Here is a 27013-nt window from a genome sequence, read left to right on the forward strand (position 1 = left end):
GAGTTAATATAGCTAAAGCTCCTCATTGAGTACTAGCTATCATAGACTCGGGTTCAGCCCCTGGGTGGGGAAGATCCCCTGGAGGAAGAAATGACAACCCACTCCAGTATGCTTGCCGGGAGAACCCCACAGACAGAGGAGCCTGGCGGGCTGCAGTCCATGGGGTCGCAAAGAGTCCAAAGAGTCGGACATGACTTAGCGACTCAACCACCGCCCCATCACCACTGGTATTGTCGGAACTCGATAGAGGAGAGGGATTTGGGCATTGGATTCATCAGCCCAGAGCATCTGGCTATAGATTGTTCAGGACTTGGAAAATTTATTGGTTTCTCTGAGACAATGAAAACTTGCACAGCCTGTCAGATGTCACTCCACACCTGTTAGATGGGGATGCACAGTGAGCCATACTGACCTCAGCACTTTCTGATGGCTTTACTTGCTGTTCCCCAGGAGGCCCTTTATTTAGTTCAAAGAAGCACAATTTCCACTGATTTCCATCCTATGTTTGTGGACACTAAGGCAATTCTCTCATGGCTACTTGTGCAAATGTAGACCTTACATCATACGGGCAGTTAAAGAAAGACATCATCGTACTGTCTAAACTGCCCAGACATCGTTTCCATGTTCTGCATATGATATTTTGGAATAAATTATCTTAAATGCTACACTGCTTGGCTGCTATCCCAATTTGAGTCATTTAAACCAGCCGAGTTAGAGAATGAAGCCTTTACATGTGGGGCTTCTCTCTGCCTCAACCTGCTGTAAGAATATTGAGCATATGTGAAACCTTTTACATATAAAATAGAGGGCTTTCTTTTGTCTATATAGTTAATGTAAGTAGCATTGAATTATTAGGCTCATTTGCAGCACAGGCTGATCAAGCATGGCAGTTGCGATACAGCAACTGTCATTAAATGTGATAGCAGAACAGTATGAATGCATGCCTTTTCAGGCTGCCTTAGTCTTTAGCATCAACATTTTTAAGAGCAGTAGATGAGTGAATGCAGGGGCTTCCCTGGTGGCTCAGTGGTAAAGAATCCTCCTGCCAATGCGGAAGACATGGGTTTAATTCTCATCTGGGAAATCATGTGGACAGAGGAGCCTGGCGGGCTACAGTTCATGGGCTCACAAAAGAGTCGGACACAACTCATTGACTAAACAACAACAGGTGAATATAACATTTACTACATGGATCTTCTGATAAGTTTTGTAATGTTTCATATGAAGCTTTAGATTAGGAAATTGGTTCCAAGGAATAAAACAGCATTTAACTAAATAATTACTTAGTAACTAAATAACCAGCACTGTTACTTAACTAAACATTCCTTAGTGTTACAGCCTTTCAGTATTTACAAATACATGAAACCCAGTTGATGGCACACAGTTCAACCAATGAGTACCTAAAACTTGGTAAGAAAATAAGAAATAAGTGATCTTCAGTGTCTTGAAGAAGAATGAATGCAGCTTAAGAAGGTAGTTTCATGGGGAGAGGAGCCAGGAGGTTACATAAATATTGTTCTACATACTCTTACATGTTCATTTCCTGGATCCGATTAATGTCCTCAAAGTACTGCAGTGAGAAGTCAGTTACTTGCGGAGAATGGAACGGTTCCCACCCTATGGAGAAAGAAGACCCCAGCATCAAATGCTACCCACACGTTCTTGGCAGGCATTCAGCCTAATAGCCTCCCGTGGTCAGAAGATTCATCTTGGCATGGGGCGCCTTCACACCTGGACCTCAGTCTGGAAGCTGTTTGACAGCTTAACACATCAAACTTGGAGATTCTTTGAAATCACTGTAAAAAGTCAGACCCTGCCATCATTTTGTGGAAACCACAGTAAATGTTCGTGTGTCTGCTATCATTTCCGTCCTTGACTGTTAAAATCTTTACCCCAAACCTCTATGTAGGTTTATGCTTCATATTCCCAGGTGTCTGTCAGTTGTAATTACTGCTTTCATAATTTTTTTTTTTTAAGGAAGGAGTTGAGATTACCAGTTTTGTATAGCAGTGTGGCTCAGCGGTAAAGAATCTGCCTGCCAAGCAGGAGACGCAGGTTCAATCCCTCTTTCGGGAAGATCCCCTGGAGAAGGAAATGGCAACCTGCTCCAGGATTCCTGCCTGGAGATTCCAGGACAGAGGAGCCTGGCCGCCTACAACTCATGGGGTCATGGCGAGTCAGACACAACTTAGAAACTAAACAGCAACAACCACCACCACTCAGGAAGCTCTGTGGCTCCATCGTGGACTTAGGCTGTGTGACCCTGTGACCGTGGTGTTCTTACTGTCTCTTACTACCTTCCAGCAAAGAGTGTGATTGAAACTGAGCAGGATACTGACACTGATTTCATCTATGGTGTCACTTTGATTGCAGATTTGCTCTGTGTGCATTATGACTTCGATTTGCTTCTTTGGTTTCTCTCTTAAAACCCATTAGATTTATATCCATTCCTGGCAGCCCTGGTACATAAAACCCTCTGATGATGGCCCTAAGTGACTGATCCGCCTTGGCCCAGACCCCTCTGGGCCCTTGTCCCGGTCAACAACAAGGAACAAGAATTCTCAGGAACTGAATGGCTGTGGTCTGGCTCACACCACCCAGATGTGCAGGGCGAGGCCACCTGGAAAGCATTCTCAGAAAACTGACTCGTATGTCTGCAGAAGATCATTGCAAAGTATTTATCTGGGAGTGAAGATTTAACAAACCCTATAGCAAAAATACCAGAAAAGCCTGAAACTGTAGGAGTGATGCCATCATTTTTAAAATCCTCCTCGTAAACGGAAGAAGCCACAGTGGGGACAGTCCAACTTCTGTATTAGAACAAGAAACTGATGTTCCTTCCAAGGAAAATAGGGATCCGAAGAAAGTGAGCCTCTGCGAAGTTCCTAGTGAATTTTCCATGGCTTAAATCACATTTTGCACCTTAGAGATGAATTAAGCCTTCTCCTCTGGGAAGGTCATCCATGTTCAAAGAAAGAAAATTGAACCTAAGCCAGTTTTGAAATGTTTAAATTCCTTTCAGTCTTTCCCCTAGGACATCACTAAACAGGTTTTCCTGAGAGGCAGGAAGAGATATTTCAGATGTTACAGAAAATCTGGATGTCGTGGTGGCTGAGGAGAGAACTATCTGGAAAGAGCATGGACCTAACTGAGTGTTTTGTGTTATTGTTGCTCAGTCACTCAGTCGTGTCTGACTCTGCGACCCGACTCTCCAGGCCTCCCCGGACCATCACCAGCTCCCAGAGCTTGCTCAAGCTCATGTCCATCAAGTCGGTGATGCCATGCAACCCTCTCATCCTCTGTTGACCCCTTCTCCTCCTGCCCTCAATCTTTCACAGCATCAGGGACTTTTCCAGTGAGTCGGCTCTTCTCGTCGGGTGACCAAAAGGATTGGAGCTTCAGCATCAGTCCCTCCAATGAATATTCAGGGTTGATTTCCACTAGGATTGACTGGTTGGATCTCCTTGTTGTCCAGTGGACTCTCAAGAGTCTTCTCTGGCCCCACAGTTCGAAAGCATCAATTCTTCGGCACTCAGCCTTCTTTAGGGTCCAGCTCTCACATCTGTATGTGATACTGCAGAAACCGTAGCACTGATTCAATCTTGAATCCTTATGGACTTTTGAAAACCATGCTCTGTATGATGATGATCCATAAAGTAGAAACACACAGCGTTTACCTTGAATAGTGAATTCCACACTTAAATGTATGTGGAATCAATACGCATAAAATTTTTAACTACCCACTTAAGATTAAAGGCCCTCCCCCGCCAATATATGCCTTTATACTGGGCTGGTTTAGAGCTAAACCACACTGAATAATGGCCTCATTCGATTCCCCAGCTAAAAGGCCCACCTTGTAGAAGCCCGGACGCACTGAGCAGCAGAAGGCAGGGCAGCTGAGAGCACGGCTCTCCCCCTGTTCCCTCTGGCCCTGCTGCTTCCCGGCTGTGTGACCTTGACTGTCCAGAGCCTGAGGGGTTGCATCCAGGCTCCACCATCTCCAGGCCTCGGTTTCCTCATCTGTAAAATGAGAATTCTGATGACACCTCCCAAGGGTTGTTAGACAGAGGGGTATGTGAGTGGATTAATCCACGCAAGCATTTGGAAGAGCACAGGGCACAAAGGAGGCAACATGTAAGCATAGAAAGGGAGCCAGGGAGTGCCCCGCCTGCAGGCTGGACCCTGGGCTCACACCCTGGCCCACACCGCTTGTGGGGCCTTCCCGAGCTCACCCCTGTCCTCCAGGAGCCACTGAGGGCCATCCCCCAAGTCACGGGACCGTAGGACAGTCAGGAGCGCTCAGGTGTCCGGATTCTCAGAGCCCAGCCTGGTCATCCCTTCAAGGAGCCCACGACCTGCCCCCTGCCCCTGCACTGAAGCCACGCGCTTTGCATGTGAGTCTGTCTTACTTGCGACTCTTTTTTGTTGGAACTTCAAGATCTGTTGTGTGGGGCTGGCTGTTCTTGTCACTGTTGTGTTGTTGACATCTGCCCCCACGATGAGGCAGTGTGTCCACCCACCCCTCCCAGTAATCTGCTTTGGTTGCACTCAGGCCGGGTCTAAATGCTAACACAGTAACCTTATAGAGCCATCCCGGCTGTTGTACAAACACCCAGCGCTTCCTGGTATCTGCAGGTGTGTTTGGTCCTCGCCTTCCTAAGTGGAACGGACAAGTCTGGGGCTGGCACACTGCGGCCCCAGGGCCACGTGCAGCCCACCTCCTGATTCTGCTAGTGAAGTTTTATTGGGATACTCCCTGCCCATTCTCTTACCTCCTGCCTCTGGCTGCTTTCTCGCTGCCTCAGCGAGGTGCAGGACTTGCAGTCGTGTGGCCACCGGCCTAAAATACCTACTGTCTACTATCTGGCCCTTTAGGAAAATGTTCGCCAACTCCTGGGCTAGATGAAAGCTTTTTTTCAGCAAAAAAGAGTGTCTGAATAGAAAATGTCATCTTTATTATCTGTCAGCCTCTTTCAGGGAAAAATAAGCCTTCATGTTATTGCAGCAGCATAATCCACGCATGTGTGCTAAGTCGCTGCAGTCGTGTCCAACTCTTTGTGACCCTATGGATTGTAGCCCACCAGGCTCCTCTGTACAAGGGATTCTCCAGGCAAGGATACTGAAGTGGGTTGCCATTTCTTTCTCCAAGCATAATCCAAGTAGTTGAGAGAATCTGAACCGTTATAGGTTCAGGCCTCCTGTCGTGAGCTTGTGAGTGTCTCTTAGAGTGAATTCAGTTCAGTTCAGTTCAGTCACTCAGTCGTGTCCAACTCTTTGTGACCCCATGAATCACAGCATGCCAGGCCTCCCTGTCCATCACCAACTCCCAGAGTTCACTCAAACTCATCGAGTCGGTGATGCCATCCAGCCATCTCATTCTCTGTCGTCCCCGTCTCCTCCCACCCCCAATCCCTCCCAGCATCAGACTCTTTTCCAGGGAGTCAACTCGCCGCATGAGGTGGCCAAAGTATTGGAGTTTCAGCTTTAGCATCAGTCCTTCCAATGAACACCCAGGATTGATCTCCTTTAGAATGGACTGGTTTGACCTCCTTGCAGTCCAAGGGACTCTCAAGAGTCTTCTCCAGCACCATAGTTCAAAACCATCAATTCTTCGGCGATCAGCTTTCTTCACAGTCCAACTCTCACATCCATACATGACCACGGGAAAAACCATAGCCTTGACTAGACGGACCTTGGTTAGCAAAGTAATGTCTCTGCTTTTTAATATGCTGTCTAGGTTGGTCATAACTTTCCTTCCAAGGAGTAAGCATCTTTTAATTTCATGGCTGCAGTCAGCATCTGCAGTGATTTTGGAGCCCAAAAAAATAAAGTCTGACATTGTTTCCACTGTTTCCCCATCTATTTCCCATGAAGTGATGGGACCAGATGCCATGATCTTCGTTTTCTGAATATTGAGCTTCAAGCCAAACTTTTCACTCTCCTCTTTCACTTTCATCAAGAGGCCTTTGAGTTCTTCTTCACTTTCTGCCAGAAGGGTGGTGTCATCTGCATATCTGAGGTTATTGATATTTCTCCCAGCAATAATTAAAGGGTATATTTACACATATGCCACTCAGTGATTTGGGTAAATGTTCCCTCATCCTTTCTCAATTAGGGAAATGGCATATCTTCAGGATAGGAAAGTTTCTCTAAATCAACAGGGAAATCCCACGTGGAATCCTCAGATCTACATAACATGCAAGCTCTTGTTCATACAACTGGATTGTCCATAAATTGTGTAATTTCTTACGTGCTATCAAAATGTATAAGTGTTGTGGACAGTGTAATGCCATTTTCTCTGGATATGGTGGGAGAAGGAGCCTTTCTCCTTCGGGAACATTCCTTAATCTGTTGACCGAAAGCAGGTCAAGAAACCGCAAGTCTCCTTATTCCCATAACTCAAAAAGCTTTAGCATCGTCTCTCAGGGTTTCTCAAAGTATCTCGTTACCTTTTCTTTTTGAAAGACAGGCTTTTTTACTTCCGTTTTTCTTTGTTGTTGTTGTTTGGTCCCTAAGTCCTGTCTGGCTCTTTGTGACCCCACGGACTGCAGCACGCCGGGCTTCCCTGTCCTTCACCATCTCCCGGAGTTTGCTCAAGTTCATGTCCATTGAGTTGGTGATGCTATCTAACTATCTCATCCTCTGCCAACTTCTTCTCCTCTCAAGTTCAGTTCAGTTCAGTCGCTCAGTCATGTCCAACTCTTTGTGACCCCACGGACTGCAGCACACCAGACTTCCTTGTCCATCACCAACTCCCAGGGCTTACTCAAACTCATGTCCATTGAGTCAGTGGTGCCATCCAACCACCTCATCCTCTGTCGTCCCCTTCTCCTCCTGCCTTCAATCTTTCCCAGCATCAGGGTCTTTTCAAATGAGTCAGCTCTTTGCATCAGGTGACCAAAGTATTGGAGCTTCAGTTTCAGCATCAGTCCTAATGAATATTCAGGACTGATTTCCTGTCTTCTCCTTTAACTTTTATTCTTTCCCAGCATCAGGTTCTTTTCCAGGGTCTTTTTTTTTTTTGGAGGATAATTGCTTTACAATGTTGCACTGGTTTCAAGACGGAACTAAACCTTCACAGTGTAGAACCAGGCCGCCATGTTCCTTCACCAACGACCATCTATGTTTGTTCTGTTCTCCGGTGAGAAGCACCTGGACACATGGGGAAATCTGCCCGCTAACCCAGCTGAGTGTAGGTGAGACAGTTTCCATTTTTCCTTTCTCCAGATGTAAATAACTGTGTTAGGTTACCATTGTTTTCCGTGTTCTTCCCCCAGCACCATTTTTAGAACTTAGTTCTAAAGTTTCTCAACAATTATTTTCTGAGTGGAGAATTACATACTTTCGGCTGCATGATCTCTTGAGCACGTGATCTTTACCCATAATTAGAAAATCACTTAGAAATAATGCAACACAATTAATGGGCACATCTTTCTGGGTTTTTTTTCACTTTTTAAAAATTCATGTTTGCTAGTTATGTCCTCACCAGCTTCTCACTGACTGTCAAAAAGTACATTTGAAATACAGTTGCTGCAGTAAGGAAACGCGGCTCTCCTTCTTTGCCTGTATGTTGAGTCTATAGACAGAGAGGCTGTATTTATAGAGCAGCTGGACTGCATGTGAGTGACCGCACCCTCCAGGTGAGGGCGGAGGAGGAGAGGGAAGGTGGAGGGTGGAGTGGAGGGGTTACCCTGCACTAGGATGGAGCCTAGTACTCTGCACCTTGCACCCGGAACCTTGTACCCTGCACCTAGTGCTGGGAGCCTAGTACCCTAAACCTAGCACTCTGTACCTTCTACCCTGCACCTAGTACTCTGCCCCTAGTACCCAGCACCTTGCACCCTGCACCTAGTACTGGGAGCCTAGTACTCTAAACCTAGCACTCTGTACCTTGTACCCTGCACCTAGTACTGGGAGGCTAGTACTTGGAGCCTAGTATTCTGCATCTAGTCTCCTATACCTAATACTCTACACCTCGTACTCTGCACCTAGTACTTTACCAAATCATAAGTATCTGAGGAGGAAGGCAAGGAACCCAGTGATGCAACAGGGTCACCTGAGTGGCAAACCATGTATCCCAGGAAACCAAACTGGAAAGGACTTTAGGTAGCAAGGGGGCCCATTCGTGTTAGCCCTGAAGCTAACTTCCTGATAGCAGACCAGAGGCTGGCTTTTATCACACCAGACCCAGGAGCAAGGAAGCCAATGCAGAGGCAATTCACATGAGAAATGACAAAGATCTTGTACTGGGCCAGGTTCTCAGGAAGACAGAACCAGTAGGGGGGCGGTGTGTGTGCATGTGTGTGTGTGTGTGTGTGTGTGTGTATGGAGAGATTTTAAGAAATCAACCCATGTAATTGTGGAGTCTGGCAGGTCCAAAACCTGGAGACCTAGGGAAGGGTCAGTGCAATGGTTCAAGTTCAAAGGTTGTCTGCTGGTAGAATATTCTCTTCTTGTGGGGAACCTCAGCATTTTTCTATTAAGGACTTCAACTGATTGAGTGAGGCCCACCCACGTTATGGGGGATGATCTACTTCACTCAGAACCTCCTGAGTTAAATGCTAACCTCATCTTAAAAAAAAAACACCTCCCCAGAAACACCTGGACTAATATTTGAGCAAATATCTGGGTACCATGACCCAGTCAAATGAACCACCATAGACCTGGATTTGGTCAGAGGGACTTCTCAAGTGGTGCTAGTGGTGAAGAACCCACCTGTCGGTGCAGGAGATGTCAGAGAGGTGGGTTCGATCCCAGGGTCAGGAAGATCCCCTGGAGGAGGGCATGGCAACCCACTCCAGTATCCTTGCCTGGAGAGTCTCATGGACAGAGGAGCCTAGCTGGCTACAGTCCATGGTGTCACAAAGAGTCAGACATGACTGAAGCAACTTGGCACACACGCACGCACACTCAGGAAGGAGCAGCTTTGCTGGGGAATCGGGAAATAGAATCTGTCACTGCGGGAGACTTGGGAAGAGCTAGAGGACAGAAGCCAGGAGGGGTTCCACCCCCTGAAATGTGCACACAGGGCAGAGGGGGCACATTAGGGCAGTGGGGAATGCTGGCTTTGAGTTCCCATCACACGCCAGGTGGGAGTGCCATGTGATGGAGATGTAGAGGTCTATACAGGTGAGATGCTTACTAGGGGGAGTCAGGGTTCTCATCAGACAGAGGATGAGAGTGACCCTCATTTAGTCCACTGATGAAAATGGTAAATTAAGGGAAACTCCTTTAAAAATACATAGGTACACATATGCCTTGAACCTGTCTTTTCATTTAAAATACAAAAATGTTCATCCATTTGCTGACTCCTTCAGTTATAACCAAAGCTTATTTGGGTAGGAATCTGCCTATTAAAGATCTAAGTTGATTATTTGCATAAAATATGCCCACACCTATGCTGTTCTGTTTAAGTTTCTTGAAGGAAAAAGCTTGAAACCTGTCCCATTCACCCGGGTGCAAAATCATCTTAAATCTTTCATATTTTCTCCAGACTTTATTTTTCTCTGAGCCACACCTAAGCTGAGAGCAGTTCCATTTAATGACGGATCTCTACTGAGTCATTCCAAAGATCCAACTCAGTGTTCATAGAAACAACCTTCTTCTTCTCCAAGCTCATGTTTCATCCAGCGACACCAAGCCTCATTATATTACATAATTCCGATTCCACGTTCAGCTGGCAGAGGCAGCTCTGAGGGCGGGCTCCGCTGCTTCCTGTGCGGCCAGGTGTCACTGGGTGTCAGGGAAAGATGCTGACAGCCCGGGGCATGGCTGGCCCTTCACCCCACCCGGCGCTCAGCACGGCATAGGCAGCGGCCCGGCTGTTTTGCCAAGACAGAAAAGACGTCCAAGAATCTGACGGGTCAGTTCAGAACAGAGTAGGAAGCTGCTCCCGAGGCTGGAAATGCATCAGTGAGAGGGAGGCGCCCATCCAGAGGGCGTCTCGTGTTCAGAGAAGAACAGACGTCAAGTGTCCCCAGGACAGACGCTGATGGAGGAGGCGCCCACTGCTCTGTTCTCTTGGGGGACAACACTGAAGGAATCTCATGTCAGAAGTTATATTGGTCTTGCCCAGTAAAAAACCAAGTGTCTACTGAGGGGGCAGGGTGGTAGAATGTTTGTAACCTAAATGGTGTCCCCAGCTATGGCTACATCTAATGTCACAAGCTTCCATCCTGTCAGATACAGATTGGCACTTGCCACGTATCTCTCAGTTCAGTTCAGTCGCTCAGTCGTATCTGACCTTTTGCGACCCCATGGACTGCAGCAGCCAGGCTTCCCTGTCCATTGCCAGCTCCTGGAGTTGACTCAAACTCATGTCCATTGAGTCAGTGATGCCATCCAGCCATCTCATCCTCTGTCTTCCCCTTCTCCTCCTGCCCTCAATCTTTCCCAGCATCAGGGTCTTTTCAGATGAGTCAATTCTTCACATCAGGTCGCCCAAGTATTGGAGTTTTAGTTTCAACATCCTGAATATTCAGGACTGATTTCCTTTAGGATGGACTAGTTGGATCTTCTTGCAGTCCAAGGGATACTCAAGGGTCTTCTCCAACACCATAGTTCAAAAGCATCAATTCTTCGGCACTCAGCTTTCTTTATAGTCCCAACTCTCACATCCATACATGACTACTGGAAAAACCATAGCCTTGACTAGACGGACCTTTTTGGCAAAGTAATGTCTCTACTTTTTAATATGCTGTCTAAGTTTGTCATAACTTTCCTTCCAAGGAGTAAGCGTCTTTTAATTTCATGGCTGCAGTCACCATCTGCAGTGATTTTAGAGCCCAAGAAAATAAAGCCTTTCACTGTTTCCACTGTTTCCCCATCTATTTGTCATGAAGTGATGGGACCAGATGCCACGATCTTAGTTTTCTGAATGTTGAGTGTCTCTACAAGGATTAAATCATGTACTGCTACAGCTGCTGAGCTTCAACACCCCTGGAAAGGAGTTCAGTGAGTTAGTCACTCGGTCATGTCCCATTCTTGCTGACCCCATGGGCTTCTCTGTCCATGGAATTCTCCAGACAAGAATACTGGAGTGGGTTGCCATTCCCTGCTCCAGGGGATCTTTCCAACCCAGGGATAGAACCCAGGTCTCCCTCATTGCAGGCAGATCCTTTACCATCTGAACCACCAGGGAAGCCGCAGGGAGTTCAGGGTGGAGAGCAGAGATGAGGCCCTCTGTGCTCAGGACAACACTGGAGGCAGGCCTTCAGATAGTTAGATATTTTCAGGAGCCGCTTTTATGAGCCCAAGTTTTGTATCTCCCCGTTTCTAGAAAAGCACTAAAATCCTTCATGGTGACAACTGCTTCTCGTGATTAGCAAAAGCTTCATGAGATTAGCAGAAAAGTTCTGGAAAGAGATGTGCTGAATTGCATGAACTCCCACTTCACCAAAATCACTTGTGTACTGACTTTCCTGTCCCCCACAAACCCCCGCCTCTCTGGAGCGATTTCTCAGAGCCACTGAGGTGCTGTCTCCTGGACTCTAGTCCTCACTTTGCACATTGCACACTTTAAAGTGGACAGTGCCTGAGAGGAATGTGCCTTTCCAAAGACCTTGCTCCATGGGACCTTCCTTGGGTAGGAACAATGTCTCCCCAGCTGTCAGGTTAGGTTGTTTCGGAGGATCGGAAGCGTGTCAGCACTGGATGTGTCTGCCTTTACTTCTGAGCGCTTCATTTTGAGGTCAGAAGGGCCTCACAGGAGGAGCAGCTCTGTTCCGACCCAGCTTCTCCACCCTTTTGGTTCTGAGAAGTCTTTCTTCCAGAAGGAGCCCAAGCCTGCCTAACATGCGAGCCTCCCAGAGGCTCAGTTGCTGAGTCTGGGGCCACATGCCAGCTCCAGAGAAGAGTGTTTACCACTGGCGGTGCTGCTTGAAGCTGGGGTGGCCAGGGCATGGGAGCTGCCAGGCGATGGGGTTGCCTGGGTGGGCTTTTCTGATTTCCTGTGATGGGGAGTAAGGGTCGATGGCTTTCTGGAGAGAAGCCCGCTCACCAGGCTTTGCCCCTGATGTTTTATTGGCACCTCTGAGTTCTCATAATCATTAAAAGTAGCATCAGGACCACTTTAATACAAGTGGGAGCGAGGGCAGTTACCACCCACAGGAGCCGGAGCCCCGGACTGCCCTGATGAACAGGTGTCCTGTTCCTTGGTCATCTCAAGGGCTTTTACAAAGCCCTGGACTGGGAAGGAGGGCTTTGCAAAAATTCAGATTTCTGACTCTCACCCGCAGATTTGTGATTCCTGCCGAGCGGAGGAGAGACCAGGCACGTGTGGATGTTTGAAAGCCCTGCCGGGCAGCTGTGGTTGGGGAAACACTGTCTCAGCACCGGGCTGAGTCCCAGGTCCTCTCAGCCCCTTGGGGTCATCCTGGGGCACAGGAATCGGGGTGCAAACCCTATGAGAGTGGAGGGAGTCACCGCCGACCGAGCCATTCCTCAGGTTCAGTTGCAGTTGGGTATAGGTTGCTCGCTGGGCTGCCTGTATGTAGTTACCACCCCGGCTCTTTGCTTTTTTCACTCCATAGCAGCGGCATTTGTGACACAGAGCTGGCTCGATGGTTGGGTGCTGAATGGGTTGCAGAGCAGTGGGAGGTGGCTGCCCTCCCCACGATGCCATCTCACGACGGGAAGATGCTCACTCTTCCCAACAGAGCAAGGTTGAGTCGCAGGGCAGCCCTGGGGGAGTCCTGAGCTCCATCCTGTTTGCATTATCCATTTCCTCCATGACCCTTTGCTTCTTGAGGTGCCACTTCCCCATCCGTAAGATACAACTGGAAAAGCAGACCATTTCTGAAGTCCTTCCCAACCCTAAGACCCAGCCTCTTTCTTCCAGTTTCCCGTGGAATCTGGCTAGAGGGGGCAGCCCTGCAAAGAAGCAGCCCTTCACTGTCACTCGGAATCTAAGCATTTCCCTCTCACCTTTTGTGAGCCGGGGTTTTTCATTTGCGTTAATGGGATACACACACCCTCCATGGTCTGCAGAGAAAAAACCACCAGATGCAGGGTTTTTGCTGAAACAGGGAATTATCAAGGCTGTCTGGAACAGATTTCTTTGGCCTGTGCATCCCTCATAATTCTATTTCCCGTGCTTCCCCCATGTAAATGAAGCCCCGTAGATCTTACTGATTCTTCTTAAGATAACATTCGATGACAGGGGAGTGAGACAGGAAAGCTCAGTATAAATAGCACATCAGCCCCTGAATAATAAAAAATCTCCATCTCTTTGGCTTCTCACAGTCCGTAAAATTAACACCCACCAAACCTCCTTTATGGGGAGGTTGTGAGGTCCTGCAGTTTGGCTCCATGTGAGTCAGCAAAGAAATGCTGCCTTTAACGATGAAAAAATTCAGTCCTGTGCGTGACTCATTGTAAATCTCTCCTTCACTTTCACATCGAACAAAGGAGTTTGCCTTTTGAGACTGAACGAAATGAAGTCACTCTTAAGCTGCCAGCTTCCCAGAGCCTGGCTTCTTGATCCAGGTGCCCAGTTTCCTGAAGTCTGGCCCCCATCCTTGGCAGCCAGTCATCAGTAATGGACTTTCAGTTCTGGGGTGAACATGGAGGCCTTTCCCCGGCATTGCTTCTGGAAGAATGCACCCAGCAGACAACCGGAGGGTCTAGCACATCCCTGCCAACACGTGGTGGGGGATGTGGGTGTGTTTGGCGCGTTGCCGTCACTTCTAATGTACTTACTGCTGCACTTCAGGAGGACTTGCTCCAGGCATCAAGGCAAGAGTGCAGAGTGCAAGCTGTGTGTCCAACAGCTCTAGCCTCTGACACCACTCACTTGCACAATTGGTTACCGAGATCATTGGCCCTTTCAGCACTGGACTTCTGCCTCGGAATTGGCCTGGAGTGTAGCTGGCACCCTCTGATACAGTTGAAACATCCCCTGACAGAGACCAGTAATTCCCGACTCAGCAGATGGCCAGGCCAGCGAACAGCCCTTGAGTGGCCAGCTGCCAGATGGGCTCAGGAATCAGCTTCTCTCCCTCTTCATCACCCTGAGTCCTGTGATCTCAGCTACTGAGCTTTCAGCTCCCAGCCTGTCTGCTCTCTTTAAGTTAACATTCTCTTCCTGAGGCTAAGGCAGATTTTTCAAACTGGCATCTGTTTGTTGTGGGATGCACATTGTTATTTTGAATGCAGTGGCGTATTCCCCACCATATCGCCATAGTCATCAGCAATGGCAGCCCTCCAGTGTGAGCTGGTGAGTCCTAAGGTCACTCAGGAAGGAGAAGAATCCCTGTGATCTAGCAGCCCTCTGACAGTGGCTACTCCCCACAGTGAGTCCCAGGGGAGCTCAGGATGTGAAAACACAGGTTACTGGCCCCAACAGCATATGAAAGGAACAATTTAATAAGCCCAGACTCTTGCGCCTTCCCATATATAGCAAAGCACTAAATTCCTTCACTTGAGATATCTGATTTTCTTAAACAGTATTCTTTTGATGTTCAGACTACCTGCCCTTTGTTGCAAAACTTCTGTGTAACCTGACTTCTCCCCTCAGCTCCTTGGAGAGTTCTCTCAGGGTTCCTTGAGATTCTCCTCCTGGGCTTAAGCCCTAAAAGTTCCCACCAAATAAAACATAACTCTCAGCTTTTTAGGTTGTGAATGATTTTTAAATCGACAATTTCACATAGACGAAAAGTGTGGTAAACCTCAAATCACCTGCACGTGTGACATGGCTGTAGTTTCCTATGAAGACAAGCTGCTCCTGTCTTCAAAACCCACACAGTGACCACTGGGCCGCATTGGCAACTGTCACAGTCCCAGGCCACTGATTATGGGGCGTGTGAATGTTCGTGCTTGTAGTCACAGAAGATTTTAAAGATCATATCACAAAGTCAAAGCAGGCAATGTGACTGAGAGCATCCTTCCTGAAGGCGGTGACGGACACCAGCCTTTGAAAGTCCTGACCGACGTGGGGGACACTTTGTAACTGGAGCTGCATTCAAATGCTGTCTTTCGCCCTGTCTAGCCCACTCCTCCCTGGAACTAAACCCAGCAGTGAACACGGCCTTCTCTATGTTCACCCCGTGAACCGGGTTCTGCCCAAACATTACTCCATGTGCGTATCGAGTTATGAAAGGCCACTCCACCAACGATCAGGAGTTACTCCTGAAAAGGGGATCGGCAGGGTGCTTCGTCTGAAAACTTTGAAGGGAGCAGGAAAAGACACTGGACCCCAATTCTAGAATGAAGTTAACGGTTTCTGACGCTGACTCTGTGACAGCCCTGAGCTGACCATATAGGTGGGGCTCGGCCGTGAGCCACAGGTCTGGTCCCCCTCAAAGGTGACCTCTGAGTCTCAAAGGTGATCACAGCCCTGGGCCTGCCTGGGGAGTGCTTCATGACAGCGTACTGCGCTAAACCAAATACCCTTGTTGGGAATTTGCATTTTCAAATATCCTTGTTGCATTTTCAGAGGAAACATTAAATAACCAAAACCAAAATGTTGCTATTTTTTTTTAATGGGAAGGCGGAAGTCATTTTATGAGGAACAACTCCTGACTGTTGACAATTAGTGGCACTGAATATGGAGCAGACGGTGCCAGGGAACCCTGCCCAAACTGCTGAGTAACTGCTGTAAACTCTGCCACTTGCCCAGGCTGCTCTGAGAGCCGCCGGCTGAGTCCCGCCAGGTGACCCCTCGGCTGGGGGCAGCACCGTGGTGTCCGGGTGGCCGAGTGCTCCAGGCCCTGCCTGGGACACCTGACTGACGTGAGTCGTACCAGCCGCCTGCTCTGTTCCAGCTGGCGGACTTGAAAAACCAGACCACAGCAGGACAGGTATGGCTGCTCGTCAGCCACCCGACACGCCACGTTCTGCTCACTGGACCCTCAGACACCAGCACAGAAGCTTGCGTGGATTTTGACTCTTTCCTGAGCTGCAGTCAAGACATTTCCCTGGAGCTCTGCCTGTGAAACAAAGCAAACATTTGGCATCTCCAGATGGCGTGTGAACGACTTTTGCACAGGACCATTTCTTAATGGTGTGCGGCTAAGAGGAGGTCAGAGCATGGACCAACCGCATTGGAACAGCTTAAGATGGTGGAGGCCGAGGACTTAACACAGGGATGTGAAAAGCCTGGAAGCAGCCAAGACACCTCTGCAGCCCCGGGGTTGACCAGTTAGAGTTTATGAGGCTGCGCGGTTTAGAGGCAAATGTAAGAAGCAGGAGAAAACATAAAAAACAGAAAAGCAACGGAGAGCCTCCAGATGAAGAGTCAACGCAGCCAGGAGCCCAAAGCCCAGGTTTCCTAAGGTGTTTGCATAATTTACATGGTTTAACATGATGGTAAAGACCAGGCTTCCCAATAGCTCAGCAGTGAAGAACCCACCTGCAATGCCAGAGATGAGGGTTCGATCCCTGGATAGGGAAGATCCCCTGGAGAAAGGAATGGCAACCCACTCCAGATTTCTTGCCTGAAATATCCCATGGACAGAGGAGTCTGGTGGGCTCCAGTCCATGGGGTCACAAAGAGTTGGACACAACCGAGCGACTAAACAACAACAGTCTTGTTAACGCTGAAAAGTGGAAGCATTTTTGCAGTTGATACGGAACAGTTCTTACAAACCTGACATCGTTTATTACTATATGCATAAAGCTTTTCATTACAGTTTTTAAATAATTTTCTTAGAAAGATAATAGAGTCTGTTCATGAGAAATACTTCAGCATAATCTAGCTCAAAGCTGCTACAAACAAAGCTAAGTAAACAGATCATGGTTCTGTCAACTAAAAATATACAGTTGCAACCTGAAAGTAGAGAGTTATTTAGAGGGAATGTTAAGGATTCCCAGCTCGGGGGATGGCATCTCAGTGACCCTGAGAAAACTGCTCCAAGGGGGCGGGAGGGGGAGTCAGGATATACACCCATTTGCAACAAGGAGGGCAGGCAGTCTGAACATCAGAGACTGTTAAGTAAGGAAAATCAGATACCAAGTTAAGGAATTTAGTGTTCTTCTATGCATGGGAAGATGCAAGAGTCTGGTGTCATTGAAGTCATTCCTGTCATACGCATCTCGGCTATCTGGGGCCAGCACCCTGCATATTTAAGGAGACATTTTTCTCTCCCTTGAATTCCCTCAGGGCCTCTGGCTCACACTGGAGGGTTGGGACTGCTGATGATTGCGACATCCTTAAGTTCCTCGTGTAGGGAGTGGGGCCGCTTGTCAGCCCAGCTCGGAAATTCACGTTGGAGGGCCGGAATCACAGATGGCTGTGGCATCCTTGTGTATTGATGCGGCAGGCGCTATCCCATTTCACAGCTCAGCCCGAGTGTACCCAGTGCCACCGCAGCGCTGCCAAGTCCCGGGGTGGGGTCACCCCCTCTTCCCAGTCCAGCGAGTGTCATCGACTCCCACCATCGCCTCCTTCCTCCTTAGGACTTTCACAAAAGCCCAAAGCTCAACCGTGATTTGGGTCCCAGAGCCCTTTGAGAACTTGAGGACACATGCTGGTGGTTTTGTTCAGCAGTTTGTGGGGGCTCAGCCCACCTAGCATTGGTACTATTTTAGGTCATCTGTGGACACAAAATAAAAACCTCCAAATATGACAAGTCTTTAGATCAATGACTTAATTGCAAGAAGGGCAGAGGACAGAGAGCCTTCTAAGTGATACCACAAAGATGTAGCTTGCAAAGTCCTGTAATCAGTAAAAAAAAAAAAAAAAAAAACAAGCTGTAGAGATGTAGTAATGTGAGCCATCTTTCTGTCATTCTGTAACAAAGAGAAAACTAAACCAAATTTTGGAGAATCTATAGATTAAAAAAAAGACACATCAACCAATTCAAAGCAGGAGCTTTATTTGGATTCTGACACCAGCAAGCAGATTTAATTTTGACAGGTACAACATAATTGGGAATAGAACATTGAATATTTAATGATGTTAAAGGATTACTGTTAAAATGTTCAAATGTCATAATGGCATTATAGTTAGGCTGAAAAACCTAAGACTCCTTATCTTTTAGAGGTGTGTACTGAAATACTAGTATGTCTGGAATTTGCTTCAAAATGCTATAGGGATCGGGGACAGAAACTGATAATCTTTGAGACCGGGTGGACAGGGACACGGAGGGCCTTTATTTTTGTATACGTTTGAAATTTTCCTTTTGGGAGAAGGTTGGGGGGCGGGGACAGACGCACTGCGTTGAGGGGAGTTATTTCCAAGCACAAGAGAACCTGACCGCAACGGAGGGGAGGCCTGACGTCAGGAACACGAATCAGGAAGTCAGAAGGGGCAGGGGGCCAGGGAGACCGCCGGGACTGAGAAGGACCGCGCCCAAGGAGGCAGCAGGTGGGAGGTCAGGCCGGTTGATGCCCCGCCCGCCGGAGACGCGCCCCACCCCTGACCGTGGGGTCCCCTGTCCCCCCAGCTGGTCGGTGGGGAACTGGAGCGCCTGCAGCCGCACGTGCGGAGGAGGCACGCAGAGCCGGGCGGTCCAGTGCACGCGGCGCGCACACTACACATCGGAGCGGGTCTCGGCCAGCCTGTGTCCACAGCCCGTCCCCTCCAGCCGACAGGCCTGCCAGCCTCAGAGCTGCCCCCCGGCGTGGAGCACCGGGCCCTGGGCGGAGGTAAGTGGGGTGGGGGGCTGGCACGGGGGTAAATGGGGTCCTTCCTGTGCAGTGCAGGGTGTGGGGGCAACTGGAGTCTCCCCGGGCTCAGGGCTGGAGCCCCAGCTCGGTCCCATCCCCACCTCGAGGGAGCCGACACTCGCTCTCCCCGCGCGCAGTGCTCACGAACCTGCGGGAAGGGCTGGCGGAAGAGGTCCGTGGCCTGTAAGAGCACCAACCCTTCGGCCAGGGCGCAGCTGCTGCCGGACGCCGTCTGCACCGCGGAGCCCAAGCCCAAGACTCACGAGGCCTGTCTGCTCAGACGCTGCCACAGGCACAAGAAGCTGCAGTGGCTCGTGTCCGCCTGGTCCCAGGTGGGTGCCGTGGTGCCAGGTGGGCGCACCTTCCCAGGTGGGCACACCTTCCCAAGTGGGGGTGCCAGGTCATAGGTGGGTGCAGTGGTGCCAGGTGGGCGCACCTTCCCAGGTGGGTGTGCCAGGTCCCAGGTGGGTGCAGTGGTCCCAGGTAGACACATCGGTCCCAGGTAGGCGTGCCGGTTCCAGGTGGAACTGGGTCGACCACCTTCCACCTCGGGGCCGCCCCTTCTCACTGGGTTCCTCTGCTTCTGCTCATTTCCTCTAAGTCTCCGGTCCCACCGCCCCTGGTATTCAGCCCCACACCCAGCCTCCACTCCTTGGCGTGTCCTCTGGCTTTCATGTCACATCCATGGAGCACCCCACCCAGGTCACCCACACAATCATCCCTCTCTTTGCTGTGGAGTGGATAGGTGGGTGAGCAGGTGCCGGCCGGTGGGGAGCGTTCTTCGCGCTCACAGTGGGGTGGGGGACCCACCTCACCCCGAGCAGCTGCAGCCCTTTCCCAGGATGTGCCTAGGTTGTAGGGCAGGGGGGTGACCTCAGGAGCAGACAGCGCATCCTGAGACGCATGCGTGAACGCAGCCCTCGCAGCTGGTTTCCATAGCAACTGGGGACCGACGGCCCCCTGATCCCTGGACCTCACCCCCACCCAGGCCACCAGTGGCGTCCAGTCCAGGAGGGAGGTAGGCCTCTATAAAGTGATGGCGTGCCAGGCCGGACCTTTATCCCGAATGAGACAGCATTTGTTTGCCCCTGAAAAATAAAAACAACATCACTACTGTGTGAACCCTGCTGCTGCTAAGGAAGAACTCCCAATCCTCCCTCACCTGGGACCAGGGGCATCGGTGTCTAGACGACTGAATCACACGGTCATTAGGAGACCTTTGATTCTATGCGTGTCTCCAGAGGCTGAGTCCTTAGAAAGGAAGCGGCTTGGTCTGCCTAGTAAGGGCTTCCCGGGTGGCGTGGTGGTAAAGAACCCGCCTGCAGTGCAGGAGACCGGGTTTGATCCCCAGGTCGGGAAGATCCCCTGGTGAAGAGAATCGCTGCCCACTCCAGTATCCTTGCCTGGAGAGTCCCGTGGACAGATGAGCCTGGTAGGTTACAGTCCCTGGGATCGCAAAGGGTCAGACATGACTAAGCGACTAACACACATGGTGTCTGGAAGATGGCAGGTGGAAATCCCTTGTCCTGAATATCTTAACACATTCGGGCATGCACACACACACTCACCGCACCCCGGAGCTTCTCTCAGGCTTGGCCCCAACAAGCCCTCGAGAGGAGCCCTCCAGCACTGTTCTGGCAGCAGAACACGCCAAGCATGCCCCAAAGCCAGGCCTGAGCCTGAGCTTGAGACCAGAATGCCGGGCACCCAGCCTCCTCTGCGGATGGGCAGACATGCCAGCCCGGGGCAGCGATGCCAGCCCCCGGGACCTGCCCTGTGGCCTCCGAGCCAGCCTCGTGGTGCAGTCTATGCCTGGCCTTCTGCATCATCCCCATGTGTCACATGGCTGCAGCCCCGCCTGGCCACAGGTCAGCCCAGGGACCCTCTGTCCATACTGCTGGAATGAGCCTGCTGTGCTCTGTCCAGGGCAGCACTCAGCTTCTCAGGGAAGGTGGAAGCCCTGGGTTTCCCCCGCCTGCCCCTGTGCTGGGGGCTGGCGTCGCGCTGCTGTTGGGCGTGTGACTCTGAGGAGCTCTGGGTTTACCTGACAGCTTGTGCGTTAGAGTGCAGTGCATTCTGGTGTCTGTTACAGCCCAGCATCTTCGTTTCCCAGTGAAGTGACAGCTCCAGAATTACTCCCTTCATGGTTTCTAACTGCTCTGCCCCAACTTATGTCTCTAGTACAGACCCTGGGACCTCAAGATCTTTTTCTTTTTGGCAGATACTTTAAACAGCATTTTGAAACACCGCAGTCCCGTAAATTTCACTGACTGTCGTTCAGTCGCTAAGCTGTGTCCAACCTTATGGGACCCCCAGCACGCCAGGCCTCCCTGTCCATCACCAACTCCCAGAGTTTAGCCAAACTCATGTCCACTGAGTTGGTGATGCCATCCAGTCATCTCATTCTCTGTCGTCCCCTTCTCCTCTTGCCTTCAATCTTTCCCAGCATCAGGGTCTTTTCAAATGGGTCAGTTCTTCGCATCAGGTGGCCAAAGTATTGGAGTTTTAGCTTCAGCATCAGTCCTTCCGATGAGTATTCAGGGTTGATTTCCTTTAGGATGGACTGATTTGATCTCCTTGCTGTCCAAGGGACTCTCAAAAGAGTCTTCTCCCAACAAACACCTCAATTCAAAAGCATCAATCAGGTGGCCAAAGTATTGGAGCTTCAGCTTCAGCATCAGTCCTTCCCATGAGTATTCAGGGTTGATCTTTGGGATGGATTGACTGTTCACACATCTATAAATGTTCAGGCTGACGTAATCAGGAGGCATCTCCACTCAACAGTTTTGCGAGAGCCAGCCACCTCGCAGGGAGACACGCCTTTCACGCAGGTCCTTGGTTGTCTTCTTTTCAGTGCTCTGTTACCTGTGAAAGAGGAACCCAGAAAAGGTTCCTGAAGTGTGCCGAGAAGTACGTGTCTGGGAAGTACCGCGAGCTGGCCCCCAAGAAGTGCCTCCACCTGCCGCAGCCCCAGCTGGAGCTGCAGCGTGCCTGCGCCCCATTTCCCTGCCCCAAGCGCCCCTCATTCGCTGCTGCAGGACCCCCGCGGGCCGGCTGGTTTGCCTCGCCCTGGTCTCAGGTAGGGATGAAGGGGGGCGGGCAGAGCCCCTCCTCAGTGTTGCTGGCTGCCTTGGGCCGGAAGGTTTCTGCTGGAGTGTAGCCCCCAGGCGCACGGAGCCAGCTCCAGGCCCTTCCCTCCAGAACCCGCGAGGTGTCGGGTTTCTGGGGTCAGGGTTGCGGGGACGCTTCCAGAGGGTGGTCTCCAAAGGCTACTCCATCTTTTAGGGCACTTGTGATTGTTCTAGGGCTTCCCGGGTGGCGCTACTGGTGAAGAACCAGCCTGCCAGTGCAGGAGATGGAGGACTTGTGGGTTTGATCTCTGGATCGGGATGATCCCCTGGAGAAGGAAATGGCCACCCACTCCAGTGTTCTTGCCTGGAGAATCCCCCAGACAGAGGGGCCTGGTGGGCTACCGTCTGTGGGGTCACAAAGAATCGGACATGACTGAGCACACACGCACAGCATGGTTGTTCTAAACCTTCACCCTGTGGAGGGTAAACGGATGTAATGGTTTGGGTAAAAGCTGGGCTGAGCTCCCCAGAGGTGAGTATGGATGAGGAAGAAATACGAGATCTGGAAGAAACAGGTGATTGTAAGTCTGTTTGAGGTCAACTGCAAAGCCGAGCAAATGAGGATGGGGGTTGAGCCCCCGGAATGGCTGTGACCCGCCTGCTCCCCAGGCTCAGCCAGCCCAGGCCGAGAGGGCCTGCAGGATCTGTCCCGGGGTCTCCGTGCGGCTGTCCGGGAAGCACTCTGCGCTCCCTGCTATTGACCCAGCCTCCTTCCTGGCCCTGCTTCCGGCTTCGGGCTCCTCTCAGCCCTCTGTGCCTGTCCCGTTGCCATCTGTGGGCGAGGGCAGCACAAGAGCAGCTCAGAACCCAGAGTCTTCATGGGCACTTGGGCCTGGATGGTCAGTTTTTAAGAAGCAAAGGAAGGGACTTCCCTGGTGGTCCGGTGGTTAGGGCTTGGCCCTCCAATGCAGGAGGTGCAGGTTCAATCTCTGGAGGTAAGATCTTACATTCCTCGAGGCCAAAAAAACAAAACATAAAGTAGAAGCAATATTATAATAAATTCAGTAGGGACTTTAAAAATGGTCCACATCAAGAAAAAAGAGAAAGCAAATGAACACATGGGGACGGCCATGAACTTCTGTGCTCCCACCTTGGCCAGCTCTCATAACCGTGTCAGGTAACACTGGCTCCAGGACCTCCACGGTGAGGTCCTACCAAGCCTATGGGATCCACGGAGGACCAAGCCACCAGGATACCCCCATCACAGAAGATCTCTCAGGGCCAGCAGGCGGGATCTTTGCTGATTCCAGAGGCTGATGTCTGCTCTGGAACCACAGGCGGATGTCTGCTCCCCATCACTTTCAAAGGAACTTTCAGGAGTCTTCGTCTGTCTCCAGATCACTTCCCAGAAGGCGTGCCCTGTGCCTGGTGCCAGAGGAATGACCCGAGCAGCTGCAGATGGCAGTCTTCCCTGCCCAGGTAGTGACTGCCCTCCCAGGAAGAGCGTCCCGCATCCTCCAGCTTCCCGGGTGGCCTGGGCTGAAAAGGAAACAAGGATAGAAAGCAGACTCTGGAGTGGAGGATCGCGCCTCCTGTCTCAGAATCGTGCCAAGTCCGTACTGCGGCCTCGTCAGAGGTCAAGGCTGCCCCCGCTGACATGAGCTGCCTGAGAGCGGACGCAGTCACAAAGCAGCCATCCAGACCGGTTGCTCTGTGGCGAGTGTCCTGCTGTTCTTCGGTGTGTTCCCCATATTGACATATACGTGCATGCGTGGTTTATATATATAGTCCCAGCGTCTACCAAGCACATACTCCATTCTGAGTGGTCAGGGAGTGTTTGCTGAATGCGGAATTTCGGATGGAAACCAAATCCACGAGTGCCCGAGGGCAGCCGCGTCTGGTCCTTACCGGGAGGCCTTTCCCCCCAGCACAGACGTCACACTCCTCTGGGGGTGGTGCTGTCACCGTCTCAGTATTGTACACGCTGTTGCCATATCGTGGAGAGCAGCAGCATCTAGGCGGTACCCATGTGCTTGCCACCCGCTCTGCACCCTGCCCTCTAGTTGAGATTTTGCCTTTGGTTCTGCTTATGTTCAAATCTGGGGCTTCGCAGGTGGTGCTAGCCACCTATGCCAATGCAGGAGACATAGGAGTTCAGTCCCTGGGTGGGGAGGATCTTCTGGAGAGAGGGCATGACAGCCCACTCCAATATTCTTGCCGGTGGTTCCCCGAGGCCGTCGTCCCTCTGTCCACGGGGAGGGGAGACTGAAGCTCCTGAGAGTGAATCTGGCCAGCGTTTACCCCCGCTCTGCTCAACGGGGAGACCTCAGGGAAATTTAGAAAAAGAAGAAGGTTGCCATTATTTAAACCCAAACCTAAAATCTAAAAATATTTCTGGCCTGGTTTGCACCAGTCTAAAACTTCCAGCCTGTCTGGTAAGTCATGTTCATCGTAAGCTGCTTGAAGATCTTATCCAGGATGACTCATCTCCTCTGTTCCATGACTTCAGGCAGGAATGACGCTAAGACCACGTTGGCCATGAGCTCTTGGGCCTGAGGCTCTGCACCCTCTGGCCGTGGGAAATCTTGGGACAGAAAGGCACGTCCTGCGCCTGGGTCAGCTCTGTCCCCGGACAGGTTATTCCTGTAACTGAGGAAAGACAGGTCTCTAATCCAATGAGGAGGGTTTCTGTTGGCCTCAGTGGCCCTGCTTGGTGAGGCCTCACCAGCAGCCCTGACTTCACTCACTTGGGTCCTTGGGACTTAGCACCCAATGGGTCACACACTCACCTGGACTTGGAAAACCGAAGTGCACACCCCTGCCGAACTGTGCCTGACGCCACGATAGGCACTGGGTGAGTCCTCAGAGAAAGTGCCTGTAAAAAGACACACATATTGAAGTTAAATCGGATGGGGAAGTCCGCCCTAAACGCTGGTGTGTGGGCTCCTCACCAGGCCAGGCACGAGCAGACCCAGAGAGCTGTGCGCCCCAGGGGCATGTGGCCGCGCTGCTGACAGTCACGATGGGGTCTTCCATCTCAGCCCCTGTGACTGCAGCATTGTGCCAAACACGTGCACACAGGCAGACTCACATACGTGGGCACGCACATGAACACACACACATGGGCCCAGGAACACAGGACACATGGAGGCTCGAGAGGGCTTCCTCTGGGTGGATGTGGCTGGCCTGCATCCTTCATCCAGTCGCCCACCTAATAATCCCCTCTCATCCTATTAATATTCTGAGGGTGCGCAGGAAAACCATCTTGTCTACATTGATGGAGGGGGCCACCTGAGCCAGAAGGTGTCTGCCAGTCACCAATCAAATTTGTACAAAAATTCATAGCCCCATCTGTGTTTAGAGCTTCCCAGGTGGTGCTACTGGTAAAGAAACCTCCTGCCAGTGCAGGAGATTGAAGAGACATGGGTTTGATCCCTGGGTCGGAAAGATACCCTGGAGAAGGAAATGGCTACCCATTCCACCATTCTTGCATGGAGAATCCCATGGACAGAGGAGCCTGGCAGGCTACAGCCCATGAGTTTGCAGAGAATCAGACATGCCTGAGTGACTAAGCATGCAAGCATGGTTCACCACAGGATACTCGATACAGTTCCCTGTGCTATACAGTAGGACCTTGTTGGCACATAATGTCTTTAGCAAGAGTTGATTCTTGAACCGATTTTGTTCATGGTACACGTAACACCTGCGTAAATCTGTATGTATCTGAACCCAAGTTGTGGCCACAGAGATTGATATAACTATATTTACAGAAAACAGGTTTTGCAATTAAAATTCACGTTTTAACATGAAAAAAAAGGCGGGGGGAGTGGCAGCCTGCCCCGGCTGCTCGTGATGAAAGAAATTCAACTCAGAGAAAGAGGGCTTCAACACTGTGGATGAGAAAGTGAGGATGAGAACAGGGAGCCACGTCCCCAATGAGCCCCCAGCCCGGGACAGGGGCTGAGGGAGCGCCCGGGACCCGAGGCGGAGGCCGCCGGGCCAGGAGCGTGGTTCTGCAGGGAAGCTCAGAGACGCCGCAGTCCCAGGAAGACGGCTGGCGCGACCCTGGGTGGGCCTGATGACTCGGGGAAGGGTCATGAGTCCGTCCGTGGCGCTGTCACCCTCCTGGCTGCCAGTGTCCTGCCCTGAAACGGAGCGACTGACGGCGTTCGCCGATGTTCGCTTTGAAGAGCAGGGCTCAGCCTCACAGGGTGGGTTCCAAACCCACGCGCTCATCAGCTAAAAGCCCTGGGTTTTCTCTCCAGTGGCCCAGACGTCCTGTCCCGAAAGAGGGAAAAAAGAGGAAAGAATGATTCCTTCAGCTTATGAGCTCTGGGGACTCTCTGTTTCCAGCTTCTCCTCCTCCTCCTCCAAGACGTTCTACTTACCCCATCACTGCGTCCCTCTCCCAGGAGGTCTCAAAGCCACCTCCCGGGGCTCTGTCTGCAGCGGGTCCTCAGCATCTGGCCATGGGCAGTTTCAGCCGTGGAAGACCATGCCCGGGGCCGCTGCTCCAGGGGGTCCCAGCATCTGTCCTGTCCACACATCTTGGCAGCAGCCCGAGTTGTGTGTGTCTCCAAATCAGCAGAGCTTTATCCTCACGTGATAACGCAACTGTTTAACATAACCCACTGCGCACCAGGATCTCCAGGTCGTTTTCTGAGCCCATCTTTCTGCAGGGGCTCCTCTACCACTCAGCATTCTTAGCACTCTCGAGCGGGCGGCCATGTGTGAGCCATGCCGTGAGCTAGACAGAATCCGGTCTAAACTGTGAGCCGCTTTCTTGCCAGCCAGACTCAGTGCTGCAGGCCTGGGCCCCTCCATGTCCAACCGCCCGCGTCTCTCCTGGTTTCTTGCCGGCAGTGTGTCTCCAGGGGCCCACTGCTGTGGTCTGTGGGGTGTGTGCCCGGCCCGCTGGCGAGGGCCCGTCTGACCGAGCCGCCACTCCCTGCCCTGGCTCCGCTGTGCTTTGAGCCTCAGGGTGCGGGGCCCCAGCGTAGGGACACAGCGTTCCTGGGAGGGGGTGGCCACACCCAGGCATCCGGAGTCCCTGCAAAACTTGGGGTCTGGAGGGGTGAGTGTCATCACGCCTCTGCGGGGTGGGGGTGGGGGGCTGGCTTGTCAAGCTCCTCCAAGTCTGGGGCACCAGAAAGCCTGGCTTGTGAGGGCGTCTCATGACAGACCTGCAGCCTGTATCCCCAGACATGTGCCACTTTTCGTGTGTGTCCATCTAACCCTTGATGACTCAAGAATATTCAGACTTCTGGGCCCGTCTTCCCAGTGTCCATACCTGGGAAATATGCAGCTTGTGTTCAGCCCCTGACCCCAATTGAGAG

General features: G+C 51.1%; 1 protein-coding gene across 1 annotated transcript in view; it reads left to right on the forward strand.

The window, feature by feature from the left end:
- ADAMTS16 (ADAM metallopeptidase with thrombospondin type 1 motif 16) overlaps window positions 1–27013 on the forward strand; it is a 182379-nt gene that overhangs the window by 152976 nt on the left and 2390 nt on the right. Inside the window, exons 19-21 of the mRNA XM_055422293.2 lie at window positions 18384–18585; window positions 18744–18938; window positions 21461–21685. Of these exons, the coding sequence (XP_055278268.2) occupies window positions 18384–18585; window positions 18744–18938; window positions 21461–21685 (622 nt within the window). The remainder of the gene's footprint in view (window positions 1–18383; window positions 18586–18743; window positions 18939–21460; window positions 21686–27013) is intronic.

Source organism: Moschus berezovskii, chromosome 18, assembly GCF_049115385.1.
Source record: "Moschus berezovskii isolate FMDL1 chromosome 18, NW_MosBer_1.0, whole genome shotgun sequence".
Lineage (NCBI taxonomy): Eukaryota > Metazoa > Chordata > Mammalia > Artiodactyla > Moschidae > Moschus > Moschus berezovskii.